This window comes from Dromaius novaehollandiae, chromosome 3 (assembly GCF_036370855.1).
Source record: "Dromaius novaehollandiae isolate bDroNov1 chromosome 3, bDroNov1.hap1, whole genome shotgun sequence".
NCBI lineage: Eukaryota > Metazoa > Chordata > Aves > Casuariiformes > Dromaiidae > Dromaius > Dromaius novaehollandiae.
In genome coordinates, this window is record NC_088100.1 from 27,464,342 (window position 1) to 27,478,072 (window position 13,731).

At 38.3% G+C, this 13,731-nt stretch overlaps 1 protein-coding gene across 2 annotated transcripts in view; it reads right to left on the reverse strand.

The window, feature by feature from the left end:
• The window catches only part of HMGCLL1 (3-hydroxy-3-methylglutaryl-CoA lyase like 1), an 86,767-nt gene that overhangs the window by 6,695 nt on the left and 66,341 nt on the right, over nucleotides 1–13,731 (reverse strand). Inside the window, exon 8 of one of the 2 annotated variants that reach the window (XM_064508587.1) lies at nucleotides 3,018–3,143. In XM_064508587.1, coding sequence (XP_064364657.1) covers nucleotides 3,018–3,143 — 126 coding nt within the window. Of the gene's footprint in view, nucleotides 1–3,017; nucleotides 3,144–13,731 lie in introns of those variants that run through there. The other variant, XR_010388230.1, reaches the window with a different exon arrangement.

Consider the following 13,731-nt stretch of genomic DNA (forward strand, 5'->3'; position numbering starts at 1 on the left):
TGCTTTTTTACTAGGAAGAAATGAGAAACATGCCACCATAGACATACCTGGTAGTTAGGTAATGGAAGATGCCAAAAAAAAAAAAAAACTATAGAAAATTCACATTTTCAGCACTGTAACACTGCATAATGTGATATGTGCTGACAAGAAACATATGTTTACAGTTCACATTCACTAAATGGAATACAAGCATCTCTGCCATTTAAATTTTCTTGCTTATATAAGTGTCATGAACCAAAGAGGATTACCATGAGGGCACAAAACCCAGCATTTACAAGCATGATTCACAGATGGGGATGGGAAAAGAGTAGTGACAAAGGTTTGTAAGGTTCTTGTGTCAAAATAATATGTCTTCAGTTAGATGCTCAGAAATGTGCTTAAACATGTTTGGTAACTGCTTCATATACTCAGAATTATTCTCTGATACCATGAAACACAAGCAAACACATGTAGCTCCAAAAGCATCTCTGATCTGGGACAAGCGACCTAAGTCGGAACCCTGCAAGAAACTAAACAGCTTCTAAAAGAAGGTAAAATCCTTTAACTCCCATTGACTTCAAATAATCAGGTCTCATTCAGCATTCATGAATACCAAGTCTATTATCTCTCTGAACTTTGGGTTTGCTGCCTGTAATGTGAGGCTAATAGTTGCTTCTCAGAAAGGCTTACTGTTTGCTAAGCACTTTGAAGGCATCATAACCATAAGTACTATTACTGTAATTACATAGGAACCATATAGAAACTGTCTTCATATAAAGTACATCTTCCTACAAATTTTCATAAGCATTAATGATCTATGACATAATTGTCTATTCATTTACCATGGTCAAACAACTCAATCTCTTTGTAAATGGACTCTGCTAGAAATTTACTTCACCTTTACCTTGTTAGAGATTAATTTCACATGCCACTTCTTGGTTATGCCTTCCAAATAATGCTATAACACAAGTGCTAATTATTATTTTGATGCATCCAGTCAATCTGAACACAATAATGAACACTTAAATATTGTCCATCCTTTGGCTGACACTTTAAGCAGTCTTCAGCTGTAAAAAGACCTCAGCTTCTCATACAATGAGAGCTTTAGTGCATAGCCGAATGGAACAAGAGAAGGAGCCCCTTGGAAATGAACACCATTAGTAATTATAATTTTAGTATGTGCCATTATACAAAAAGGGACATATAAACAGATTGTATTGATAATGATTACAGAATTGACCATGGTACCAACAAGAATCAACATGGCAAGACCAAACCTCATATATTAATATAATAATTTTGAGGCTCCACATCTACATTTGGGAGTTTGTCTCTTCTTAATGGGACACAAAAGGGTCAAGAAGCAAAGTCTTGTGTTTTGCTATTGCATAATCTAAAACTAAAAAAGGGGGAGAACTAAATATGTTTGACAGTGGGGAAAAGGACACTTATCTTCACAGGATTTTGTATCAGCCTTTAGGACCAGTTAGATTCCTGCCTGGAAACTGGCTTGTTCACAGTTTAGTAAATCTTATCAACCAACCTGGAACTAGGCACATTTCATTTAATCAGGATTATTTTATCTAATTGATTCCCTTTGCTAGGAATCAGTTAGAAAAGTCAATGGGTATTTTGCCCAAGGAAAGAGTATACTGAAAGCCAGTCTGAAAGGTGCACAGCAACGTAAACAGTGTGAAGTGAAATGCATGATTTCTCCTCCTCATTCCAAAGAACTGTGTTATTTTAAAAGAATAAACATATTCTTTGTGAAAAAAGCAACCCCACAGCACGTCTAAAAAGTTCAAAACAGAGTCCACTTACATAATGGGCACTTGTGATTAAATTTTTCCCATACCGTTATTGGACACCTAACCAGAACTCCCTATGAAGCACATGAAAGCAGATAAGCATTACACTGCACTCTGTAAGGTACTAAATATGATTTAAGAGTTTGCAGGGGATGTACGATTTGGAGACAAGTTCCATGATCCTTTTATGCCAAGGAAGACTATTAGCACGCCTGCAACACTGAACTGCAAATAATAGACAGCTCCCCAATAACTTAGATTTTTTTATGTCAGAAAGCAGGCTTTTTTAATTTCTTCCTACAGTAGTTTAAATGCAAACCATGCAAGTTCCATTTTTGGCAGCTCTTTACCTGTTCTCCTTTGAACTTGACTCTTTCAAAGTCAATGTCTAACTTAAATGTAAAGTCATTGTTTTGCTTGAGTTAGTAAAAATTCATTATGCCACATTTCTAGAATAATGATGACCAACAGAGACCACATCCATTGCAGGAGGCAATATTACCAGATTCCCAGGAATACTGAATAATTAACATGTCAACCCAAGTGGGGATACTAGATGTGTGCTGCTGAAAGGAGGAGGCTTACTGGTAAGGTTCATTAAGTATAGCTCATGCAGATGAGTTGCCTTGGCCTGTCCTCTAAGAACAGGGCTGGAAATAAAAATGTCTCGGAAGCTTGCAAAGTCAGTTCTAGGCAGTAACGGATTTTGTACAATATTGAAAGGCATTAAATGGGTACATGACAAATAGCACTGTCCTGCGCTTTGGCTCCAAATACTGCTATTCTTTTGACAAAATATGAATAAGCACTATGAACCAAATCCAAAGCTCTGTGATCCCTTTTGTCCAAAGCAGAGATCCCCTTCGTCTTTCCACTGAAGAGACTATTAGCCTTCTGGGGCAACATCTACACTGGTGAATTTTTTGTGGTGATTGAGGCAGAGCATTGACTCAAAGCAATTGCTACTGAGTTTGTCATATCTCTATCTACAGAGAGAGAGGGTTAATTCAAATTCCTGTCAAATAGTCAAATTAGTTTAGACTACTGCCAGTGTAGAAAATATTAGTGATGTCATATGTCAAGCAATGTTAAACCACTGAGCTGGCAAAACTCCATTTTCTCTCAACATCTTCTTGTACATCGCAAGCAATTGTCAGGTATGAATTTTATGTTTTGTAGAAAAACATTTTTTCTTAAAGTTTCAAAAAGTAGAAAGTGAGGATATCTTACTGTACTGATCCCCAAACCATTAAGCATGTATATCACATCCTCTGTGGCCACATTTCCAGTAGCACCTCTTGCATAGGGACAACCACCCAATCCTGCAACAGATGAATCCACAACAGCAACTCCCATCTGGAAAATAATAGCACAAAAATGCAACATCAGCAGAGATTATTATTTATAATTATTCATAAATATTAGACCATGCTAGCTACCATAGGTAAAATGCATATTTCTCCACAGATGGACATGTTCCTCAGTGGAAATTCCCTATAATGGCTTCAGTCTTGACATTTTTATAAGGTAAGAGTCTTCAAACACAGGATATGGAACAGAGAACCAATGGCCCATTTCATGTGATTTTGGCAGATAAGACAATGCTGTTTTAGAGCCAAACACAATTTTGTGTTTTCTATGTCTCTACATGTTGTTTTTAAGTAGCCTGCATCTAATCCTTCGAAGGTTTACACACAACCAAATGCGATCAATGGGTTTATTCAAATGTGTAATTTTAAGCATATGTATAAGCACTGGTAAGCTGGAAGTCTTAATATTAGCATCTGACTGTGTCTTTCAAAAGATTTTGGGACATCTATCCTCTAAAATGTATTTTATATTAATGGCTATCCTTCCATGAAGAATATCCCTTTTAGCATTTTCTCTCTTCTGATTTTGTCTTTCCTCTTTATCAGAGATCATGAAACCAGTATGTAAATAATTTTGTGGAAATTTTTTTGTTCTAGTTTTAAGGGAAGGTATTTTCATCCAAGTTAAACACTGCACCTTAAGGAAAAATTATATTTTGGCACATCTGTCAAAGAGTTTTTGAGTTCAAATTAATGGAAAAAAGGTTTAAAGAACTTTATTCTGGTGAGTCTGACCCTTTGTGTATAGTAGCCACCAACGTAGAGGAAACACAGTCCCCCAGAAATAAACTTCCCACCCTGGCACAGTTTTGGAGAAGCAGTCAAAGGCTCCAGTTTTGAAGGTGCTTGGAATAATCGAATAGCTTGGATATCATGGAAGTTCTCCATGGACATAGATTCTAATTTTCACTTTGAATATTTTTAAGGGAATTCTTCATGTACAGTGTTAAGCTTGCTCATTTAAATTAAGGCTTGGAAAAATAATCAATCAATAGATCAGTTTTAGACCTCACTGTACAGCATGCTGAGTTCTGTTGCTCTCATTCATCAGAATGACTGTTCCTAACTGTTCCTGTATGTTCGACTAGGAGCCGGAGTTTCTTTCTCACAGCCATGAATACAACTAGCTGGCAAGGTAGCCAAAAGATTATACGCTGCATGTTGCAGTTGCTAAGGTCCCTTTCCAAATATACCCATCAGGCTCACCTTATATGTGGGAGGTTTTATTTAGTTCTGAAAATATCTTCCCTAAGGCTTTGCTATATTTGCTTCTTATTTTAACAGTGCTTTCCATAGTCTTATCATTGGTCTCATAGGCTGTTTAAAGTTTCAGGGTAATAGTAAAAGTAACACAAAGGAGTGTTGTCCCAGGTCCTACTCAACATGGAAAATTACCCTGAGGTAGGTAGCTGCTCACAGCCTCTAATAAGAACCTCAAAGGACACAAAGTGCAAAACCGTGACAGGCAAGACAGTACTTTCATATTGTTCACACAATGAGGCTCTTTAAGCATGGATATTGTACTTAAAAGTACACTAATCTGTGAATTATGGAGTGAATCACCAAAGTACGTTTCACATTTCAGTCACTTGTCACACACTTTGTTTGTGTAACCCACTGGTCAGAAAATGTGTTATACAACACATCTGCGTCCAATACACAGAGGATATGAGTTTACGGTAGCTTTCAACTAGAAATTCTGTCTCTTTTGCACTAGCTGCTAAGATTCATGCATTTATTCTAGAAGTTATTGCTTCGAGCTCAAAATGGCAGCTGTCAGGCTTGCAAGCGTCTCTGCAGAATCTCACCTAAGGCCTCTAACTGAAAAGACTCCGGCTACAGAAGAAGATCCAGCAAAGAATGGAGAGTAACATGTAGATGCGCCGGTATGATATGAGCATGCATCCCACTATCAAGTCTGCTTTCTCAATCTGATTTTCAGACTTCCATCAGAAATGACAATTTTCATGAGAAATGAGTGTTTCAAAGAGGAAAACATGGAAGGACTCCATGTCCTTCATGGAGTTTCCCTCCAACTGGCAGATTATGATGTTACTGCTAAACACGGAGCATTCTCCTTGCTGTACTCGTTTTCAGTAACTTTTACATGGGGATAAAAGTTATAGATAAATAATGTGCTGAGGTACATCACAGTTGTCAAACTCCCAAGGCACATCAACAGACTAAGGAACAGCTTCAGTATCACGTAAGCAGTCACTTTTTAGTGCTAGCGAATTATCTTATGAAACACTTGCTTTTGTCCAAAATGGGAAAAATACCAACTAAAAGCTGTATTTGGCAGCAATTAAACTGGCTTCTGAAAACAGGCAGAAAAGAAGGATGGGGAGAATTTGGAATAGAAATCTCATAATATGGAGGCACAAACTGCTTATTAGTATCTACTGCAAGTGTTCACAAATACCTGGTTGGGTACTGGGTGTCACGGCAATGTAGGCAACAAAAAAGTAACACAAAGTACATGCCTTTGTCGAAGCAAACCTCAATTTTCCCAGGCAGCCTCATCTCAGCTAATTCAAACTACCTTCGCTGGAAGCTGGAAAAAGCTCAGGCAATTTTCCCTATGTGGATGCAAGAGCATTAAAGTGATGCCTTGTGCTGGCTAAGCAGTTGGAGCAGTAACCTTCAGATGACAGGCAATGATGGTTCATCTGTGGTCACTACGCCATCAGCTGTTCTGGCTAAACAGAGAAGAGAAAGCCTGTTCACAGTTTTACATCAGTAACATCCTCTATACCACTGCTTTCGTGCTAACATGAGACACTTCAAACCATTACTTCCCAAAGCAGGGTATAAATGTGTTATGACTCGTATCTGCATTAGGATGGATTTGCCATTTTAACATTTAGCCAGTTGCAGACAAGGTCTTAACATTCATGATGCTATACACAGCAGCTCAGACTAACCTCCAATCTAACATGTCTTCAAATCAGTGGTCTCAATATGTAAGGAGTGGATGTCTCTTTATTTTTAAGATATTGTGCTTAAAAGTTCTCTAAAACATTTCTGCTAAGACGTCTATTCCAATATATGGCTATTTCAGCAGCAGGCTCAGGTGCTTCTTGCATGAGGTACTTCTTTCAGTGACAAGCGAATACAGTGCATTTTCTGATTCATGTGCGGAATCACTGCAGTTCATCTCCAGCATGGCCCCGTTCAAAAAGTCCTTAAATAATCCATGCTCCAAGCTTCATTCTTACAGTGCTAAAACCAGATGTTTGAAAACATCCTTCAGCAGCACCACTAACTAATTTTGGGGTTGATATCACAGCCTAGCCTGTCCCAGCACAGAGTCTGAAATCGCACCTAATAAATAACTTCTTTGCAAGTTTAAGCAGCTATGAAGCTGTTTGCTTCTACAGTCCTCGAAAATCATAATGGGTTCTAAAGGAAGAGCTAAAAATCAAGGTAGAGTGTAAAACAAGGCCTCATACTCCATCACATGTACAATACTTGTCAGGCTTTTAGAGGAGATAATGAGTCGCAAGCCTTTCAGCAGTGTGAGCTTGCAAAACATTCACTGTCAATATGATATCCTTAAAAAGCCCACAGTCTCATTGTCACTTCTGACAGGCACTAAATTGTGCTGTGATTCATGAGAATTTGCACTGCAGCTATTTCATAGGATATGTCCAAGATGAGCACTCACTGAGCTGCTTATGTGTGGAGATGTGTGGGGGTGAACAATGGCTTGGCTTCCAGGACAACTTAAATGCTCCAGTCTCTTCTGACACTTGCAGAGGTTTGATAATCACTAAAGCCCTGACAGTGGTTCCTGAACAGCTTCCAAACTTCAGCTTTGCCTGGCTTTAACTTACTCTCTGGAGAAGGCAGAAGACTTTTTGCTGCTGTCCCGTGTTAACTTCCTAGCTCCCCAATGAGAGAGCAAGGAATTAAATTAATCATTTTTGTCAAACAGCCAATTTTAACAGGAAACCATTATTGCCAGTGAATAATAAATGCTTCATGTTTCTCAGTTTGCTTTACTGCCTCCTTCCCCTTAACTTCTTGTTGGGACAGTCAGACTGTTTCTTTACTCATCTTAAGCCTAGTTTCATCTGACAGAAATGTAACTTTGTCTCTCTCTTAAAAATGGCCGGTTCAGCATCACTAACTACAGACATGCTTAGCCTATAAATCAGAAACCATACACCAGGTTTCATATAAATTAGGATTTTTTTTTAATTATGAGGTTTTTGAAACCTATATTCTGGATTTTTTTATCTTTTTCATTTTTTTATCATTTACATTTACAAAGTATCCAGGAGGTCTAGGTAGGAAGCAGTATCCTAGATATGCTACTATATATGCACAAAATAGGAACAGATCTGTTATCCCAAAAACTTTAGGGACCACAGCATTGTGAAGTTCAGTACCACAGTGCCTTAAAGTTAGGTGCATTTAGATATAACAACATACCACTATATTAGTTCAGCATTTGCACAAGGAAGAAAGAGAGGAAGAAGTGCAAGGAAGAGCAGCACACATTAAGTCAAAGATTGTCCACACAGAAGATGCCACAAGACTAATAATTCAAATTGCCGAATCTTGCAGCCCTGTCAGTGCCTAACTGGCACCCTTGACACGCTGTGGCACTGTCATATCATTGTGTCTCAATGGCATTGGTCTGTTACCCATCACCACTCAGTATACCCTCAGGGAAAAATCCCTCTCCTGGCATCTCTCCTGCAGAGGTACAGATTACCATAGAAATATAAATAACTATGGCAGCAAACACTTTGTAAGGTGGCTCTGCCCACGGAGACCCTTCCACAAGTTATATCACCAAGTTTTCTAAAATCAAGGTTTGCCATACCCTTTTATTTCAATAAGACAAAAGCATACAAACAAGTACTATTTTAGCAACTGAGCTGTATTAGTAACTGCATTGAGTATATATTTTTACATGTAAAGCAGTAAAATGGGACAACATCTCTTTTTGTGGAAACGCTGCAAGCCAATTGCATTTCCTTTTTGCTTCTTTTCCCTCGGCTCTTGCTAAAGGGCATCATGGAAGAAAACAACACTTTCCAGAGTCAACTCCATCACTACTGACCACAGGGTGTCACCGTTACATTAAAGTCTGTAATTTCCTGTTTCATTTATTTACAAAATTAATACATTCAGAAAAAAAAATTCTCCTAAAATGCATTGAGATGTAATTTATAGGCAAACTTACTGCATAAAATAGGTTAACACAGCATTCCTTTAACTTATTGCACACATCTTTTCACATTGCTACTCACACACTTATTATAAGCAAAGCTGGCAATGACACCTAGAGTTAAATGTCCCTAACACTTTCCATCATAAGTCCCTACTTTCAGTTGTTTATTACTTTGTCAGCCTTTATCTGCTGCATCTTATATTTTCCATGCCTTGTCCAGGTTGGATTCTTTTGGAAAATTTCAGCAAAAATGGGGTTGGCCACTTACGAGAGCAAGTTTTGAGGAAGAAAATGCTTTCTTATGCTAATATTCAACAATTCTAACCACAACTTCATAGAGACATTCTTGTAGCTTTACACTCTCAAAGTTGGCACAGGAACAGCTTTGTTTTTAAGAGATCACACAGTCTAGGCTAAGCTATAAGCTTATGAAAGTTCTATCTCACAAGCTAGAAACTGGTCAGTCAGGGAGCTAAAATGCCTGATGATCCACCTAGAGCAGTGCTGCCCAGCCCATGAGAGCAGCAGCTGACTGTGTTCTTTCCCTCAACAGCAACAAAGAACTATGCAGCAATTTCTTTGAAATTATCAATTAGGAAATTCTTTGAAATTATTAGTTAGGAAAGTCTGTGTCTATGGCCTACACTGCACCACCTGCACAGGAAGTAACAAGCTCTCACCAGTTGGCTCTAGCACTTCAGACCTGTGTTGTGGATCCTGTTTTTTCAGAGAACTTTTGTGGATGTTTTGGGGGAATGAATATCATGAAATGTAAGAGCAATTTTGGTTTTGATTTTGAGGTTTTAAAAAGTTTAGAAAGTCATAATCAAAATCCTACACCATAACAAAATTAATATTTGGAAGCACATGTTTAGAAATCACTATTAGCATCACCTGTGCAGGCTTATTTTGTTCCCTTTTTGACTATGTACACTGATTTTTCTCTACAAGACATGGTTTGCTTATCCAGAGGCATACACAATTAAAGCTGCTTCCCTGCTAAGGATCACAGAAACTGCAGGGGGAGCAGGAGACACATTTCAATGCCACGAAGATGAGATGACCATCAGAGCACAGAATGACTTTCCATTCTCCCTTTCTCCCTCCTCCCCCCCAAAAGCAACACAGGGCATTGCCAGACTTCCCAGCTCAGCTGCTGCTGATCTGGAGTAAGTAGTTACTGCCCCAAATGCTCCTCAGCAGAAGTTGTTTCTCTGAAGTAAACCTCTGGTGGTTTTCAACTGTCTGTCTGCTTGGTATGTGTTGTGAAATAATTCAATTTAAAAATTTGTGGTATCCATTTTATAGATTCAGGCTAGGACACGGTCAGAAGATGACGTAAACAAGTACAGCAGAGAAGACAATAATCTTGGGATCGGGGGGAAAAGAGACCTAGAGAGGAAAAGCAATGGACAGGTACAGGGAGAAAACCTCTTAATCCAGAGACCCAACAATTGCATCAGGTCGTCTGTGCCCTCCATGCAGTCACCCTCACATGCTACACTCCAGTGTATTTGATTAAAAACAAACCAGAGAATAAACTGAGGGCTTGCAATGGACAAGGAGGACAAAAAGATTACTTAAATTGATGGTAAAGTTACTGAAGGTTTTCCAAGAAAGGAAAATTTTGCTGAGATTGAAGAATGTTTGGAATTGATGTCACTGAAGAAGAAACAAAATCCACTCACTTTGCAGTGGATGTCTCACAGAGGATAAGCTAAGGAGAGAGGTACCCATTAAAATAAAATTATGGTGTAGATCATAACAGTTGAATTACAGAACATCAGCTGAGAATGAGTCGAATAAAGGTTGGAACCACAGATGATAAAAAAATTCTGAGATGGGTTGCAAGGGAAACACTTCACTGTGGATTATGATACTGAAAAAGGACAGAGTGCAGTTATGGGGCACTGATGGAAAGGCATAGATCTAGTATTTGAAGTGCATGTATCAAATATGGAGCATGTGAATCCATCAGTGAAAATGGCAAATCTGATCTGAGCATCACACACTCAGCTGAGCCAGTGAGTTTCTGGAAAGGTTACTTTTTCCTAGGGTCAGGGATTATATAACCTAGATCATCTATCTTAGGTACCAATTTTATCAAGATCTATGCCTTGGAAAGAAACTGCAAATTCTTTCAATCTTGTCTTTTGGCCCTGGTTAGCTTCTGCCAACTCCTAACTCTTCTAGTTGCTGAAAGACCAATTCCTGTTGATTCACCCAGTGTCTCATGCTGGGTGGCCCAACTAAGATACTCCTGGAGGTCTATTTTCCCTTACTTTGCACAAAATGAATACATCTTTTCTGCATGATGCAACAAGTGGCAGAGGACACTAGCTTGTAACAAGGTGGCAAGAAAACTAATTTTCTTTTCTTTTTCTTTTCACTAATCTGGGTGGCAGAAAAGCTAATTCTTATACAGTAAATGTGTAGCAATGACGGTGTTTATAAGAAAGCTGGGAAAGCACAGCAGGACTATTTCTTTCCACATTAGTATAATGGTATGTCAGCATCAGGGTATCTAAAGGAATGGAATGGTAGCACAGCATTTAAAAAGCCATCTGATTTTAATTCAGCCAGAGCCCTCACACAGCAGCACCTGACTCCCCTAGAGCCAGGAACATTACCCACCCACAAAAAACACTTTGTTTTGACTTTCGTTCCCCATCTTATCTCTGAAATCACACCCACCTGCCACCCAGTCAGTGAAAAGGGGGACCTCCCCCATGTCTCCAGGGCTCATGTCCAGATGTGCTGTGGAGTCTCCCTGCAGAACTATCATCAGCCCATGTCTAAGGGCTGATCACCCATACAACATGTGTGGTCTTCGAAGTCTGAAAACTACCACTGGCTCATTGGTGTGGCAGCCAGGGATCCCTTAAAGGATCAACATGGGTGGAGAGGACACGCAGCAAGACATCAGGAATTCTAATGGGATCTCTGGAGGTCTGAAAATATATCCTAATGCCAGCCTCCTCTTCCTCTGCATGGCTTTCTCCAAGAGACGCTAAGGCAGATTAAACGTGAGGTCCTAAATTACACTGTCAGATACTAACCCTGATGCATGTTAGTCCTAGTACAAAACCATTTACTTCCACAAGTAGTTCAGCTTCACCCAATACTTCCAATGCTACTGCATAGCGGACTTCTACATACAGCGTGAAAGACCTTTTCAGATATTAGTGAGTTTTAGTCATGTTCCCACTCAGCTCTTGGCAACTAGACCTACGCTTGCTTCTCCTGGATGTGATGATAAACAAAAGAGCAGTTGGTAAACATACTTCAGTCTAAGCCTCCCTTGTCTCTGCCATAAGTCAGAAGGTCTCTCTGAAGTTTTTGGCGGGTACCCCAAACATGATGGCAGTAGTGATATATTAAAGGATCTGCTGCTCATCAGAATTTAAAGTAGCTGAATGCTCCCCCTCCATTTTAATACTGATGACACCATCCATCAGAAGTGTACCTTGTTTCAGTTCCTTTCCTTTAGCCTTGGCTAACAAATCTCTGTGCAATAAAGTATGTGTAGAAAATAGACCACTGCAAAATATTGTTAGCACTTCTTTTCTAAGAAAAGACAAATCTGCTTTATTTTAGACTGTAAGTAACTACTAAGAAAATAAGCGAATGTTTAATCATGTTCAACGACTATAGCCAAAAAATTTGGTTCTAGAGACTTGTTAGCTATGAACAAATTAATTTTTAGTATGACAATAGTTTTAATATTACATCATACTTTCACTCAGAATTTTCTTTTTCACAGTTGTTTTTTTAAGGCAACCAACAAACAGTTTCCTATCTAAAGGTGCATTTGCAAAGTGAGTGGCTTTATTGCTGCAGCAATAAAATAGTGGCTGCTGAGGCAGATCTGTCTTGGGAATGGCTGCTCTTATGTATGTTTTTGTGCAATCTCATGTTTCCAAGGCTTTTCCTTAGATGTCAGTACCCGTGTCTTCCAGAAAGTTGCTCAGGTTCCTGTTGTAACTGTTATAACCTCTTCCCTCCCATTTCACCTATTTAAAAGGAATCAAGCTAGGCCAGAGTCAGTGCACGGGACTGATTCTTACTTGACTAAAATCATTATTCATTGGGAGCTTGTTTGAGTGAGGGCATGGACTTCAACATTATATCATTATTATTATGAGTGTTTAAACAGATCTTAATAACAAGCAATGAAGTATCAAGATTCACTAATACGTGGGCAGAAAGAAAATGACCTGACTGTATCAAAGACCAAAACTCAACTTTTTAACTGTTTGCTATCATTTCCATCTTTTTGGGGGGGCGGGGGGGGGGGGTAGGGGCAGAGTAACAGTTCTGTTAACTCCTGGGACTTCTTATTTTGCAACAGAAGATACTAAAGAAACTAAAGATACTAAATATTCTAAAGAAACCCATGCATTTCCAACAGGGTGCATGTGTTATATTGATATAATTTGTGACTTAGAACTAGGAAACTACTTTAACTTTCACCAAATGTATAAATGTATTGCTTTTATGTATTGCATATTTGTTTAGATGAATTCAAAATGTACGACAAGAATCTACAAGATTTTGAATTCTAGTTTAGCAGTTTTCCCATAATCCATGGCATTTTCTGCATTGCATATTAATATATATACTATATGCTTCATATTCACAATATATATAGTATAAGTTTATAGCATTTATCTTCCAATGTGATAGATTCCTCTTCCTTCTCATTTCTAGAGATATATCTCATTACAGAAATGAAAAATCATATATTCTATCTAAAGCTTAACAGATACATATCTGCACCATTCACTAACATTATGTACTGTATTTAAAGTCCAGGCCAAAAATAATATGTACTGTTAATACTGTTAAATAAAAAGCAACACCTTTGAGATTTTTTTCAGGCATAAATATAATTTTGAATCTCTTAATTCTATTTTCATAATCCCTTGAGTGAAACTACTTTATTCTATTTTAGTATGCAGGATGTAAGAAAGAGTTCAGAGATATTGCTCCCTAATATTCATTGACAGAACATACTCACCATTAAGAAAAGTAAATTGCCAAGAAGTATGGTAAACTACCCTTAGAAAAAAACTCCTGGCATTTATTATATCATGTGGATAATGCAGGTGCATATCCATCTTCTGCCATATTTGGAAAATAAGAACTGTGTTCTCCATTTAAATGCTTTTAACTTATTTACAGCTAGATCTGGAGACTTAATATTTATCATCACAAAGTATAAAGCCAAATGTCCTTTTTCTTCAGGAGCACCAAAGATTAACAGATTAGAATGTTTTCCACATGTCCATTTTACTGTCAAGAGAATATTAAAGAAGTTTTCCAGCTTCCGCAGCTCAGCCAGATGTCAATGGATCCCACAGTGAAGCAAAATTGGCAGAGTAGCCTT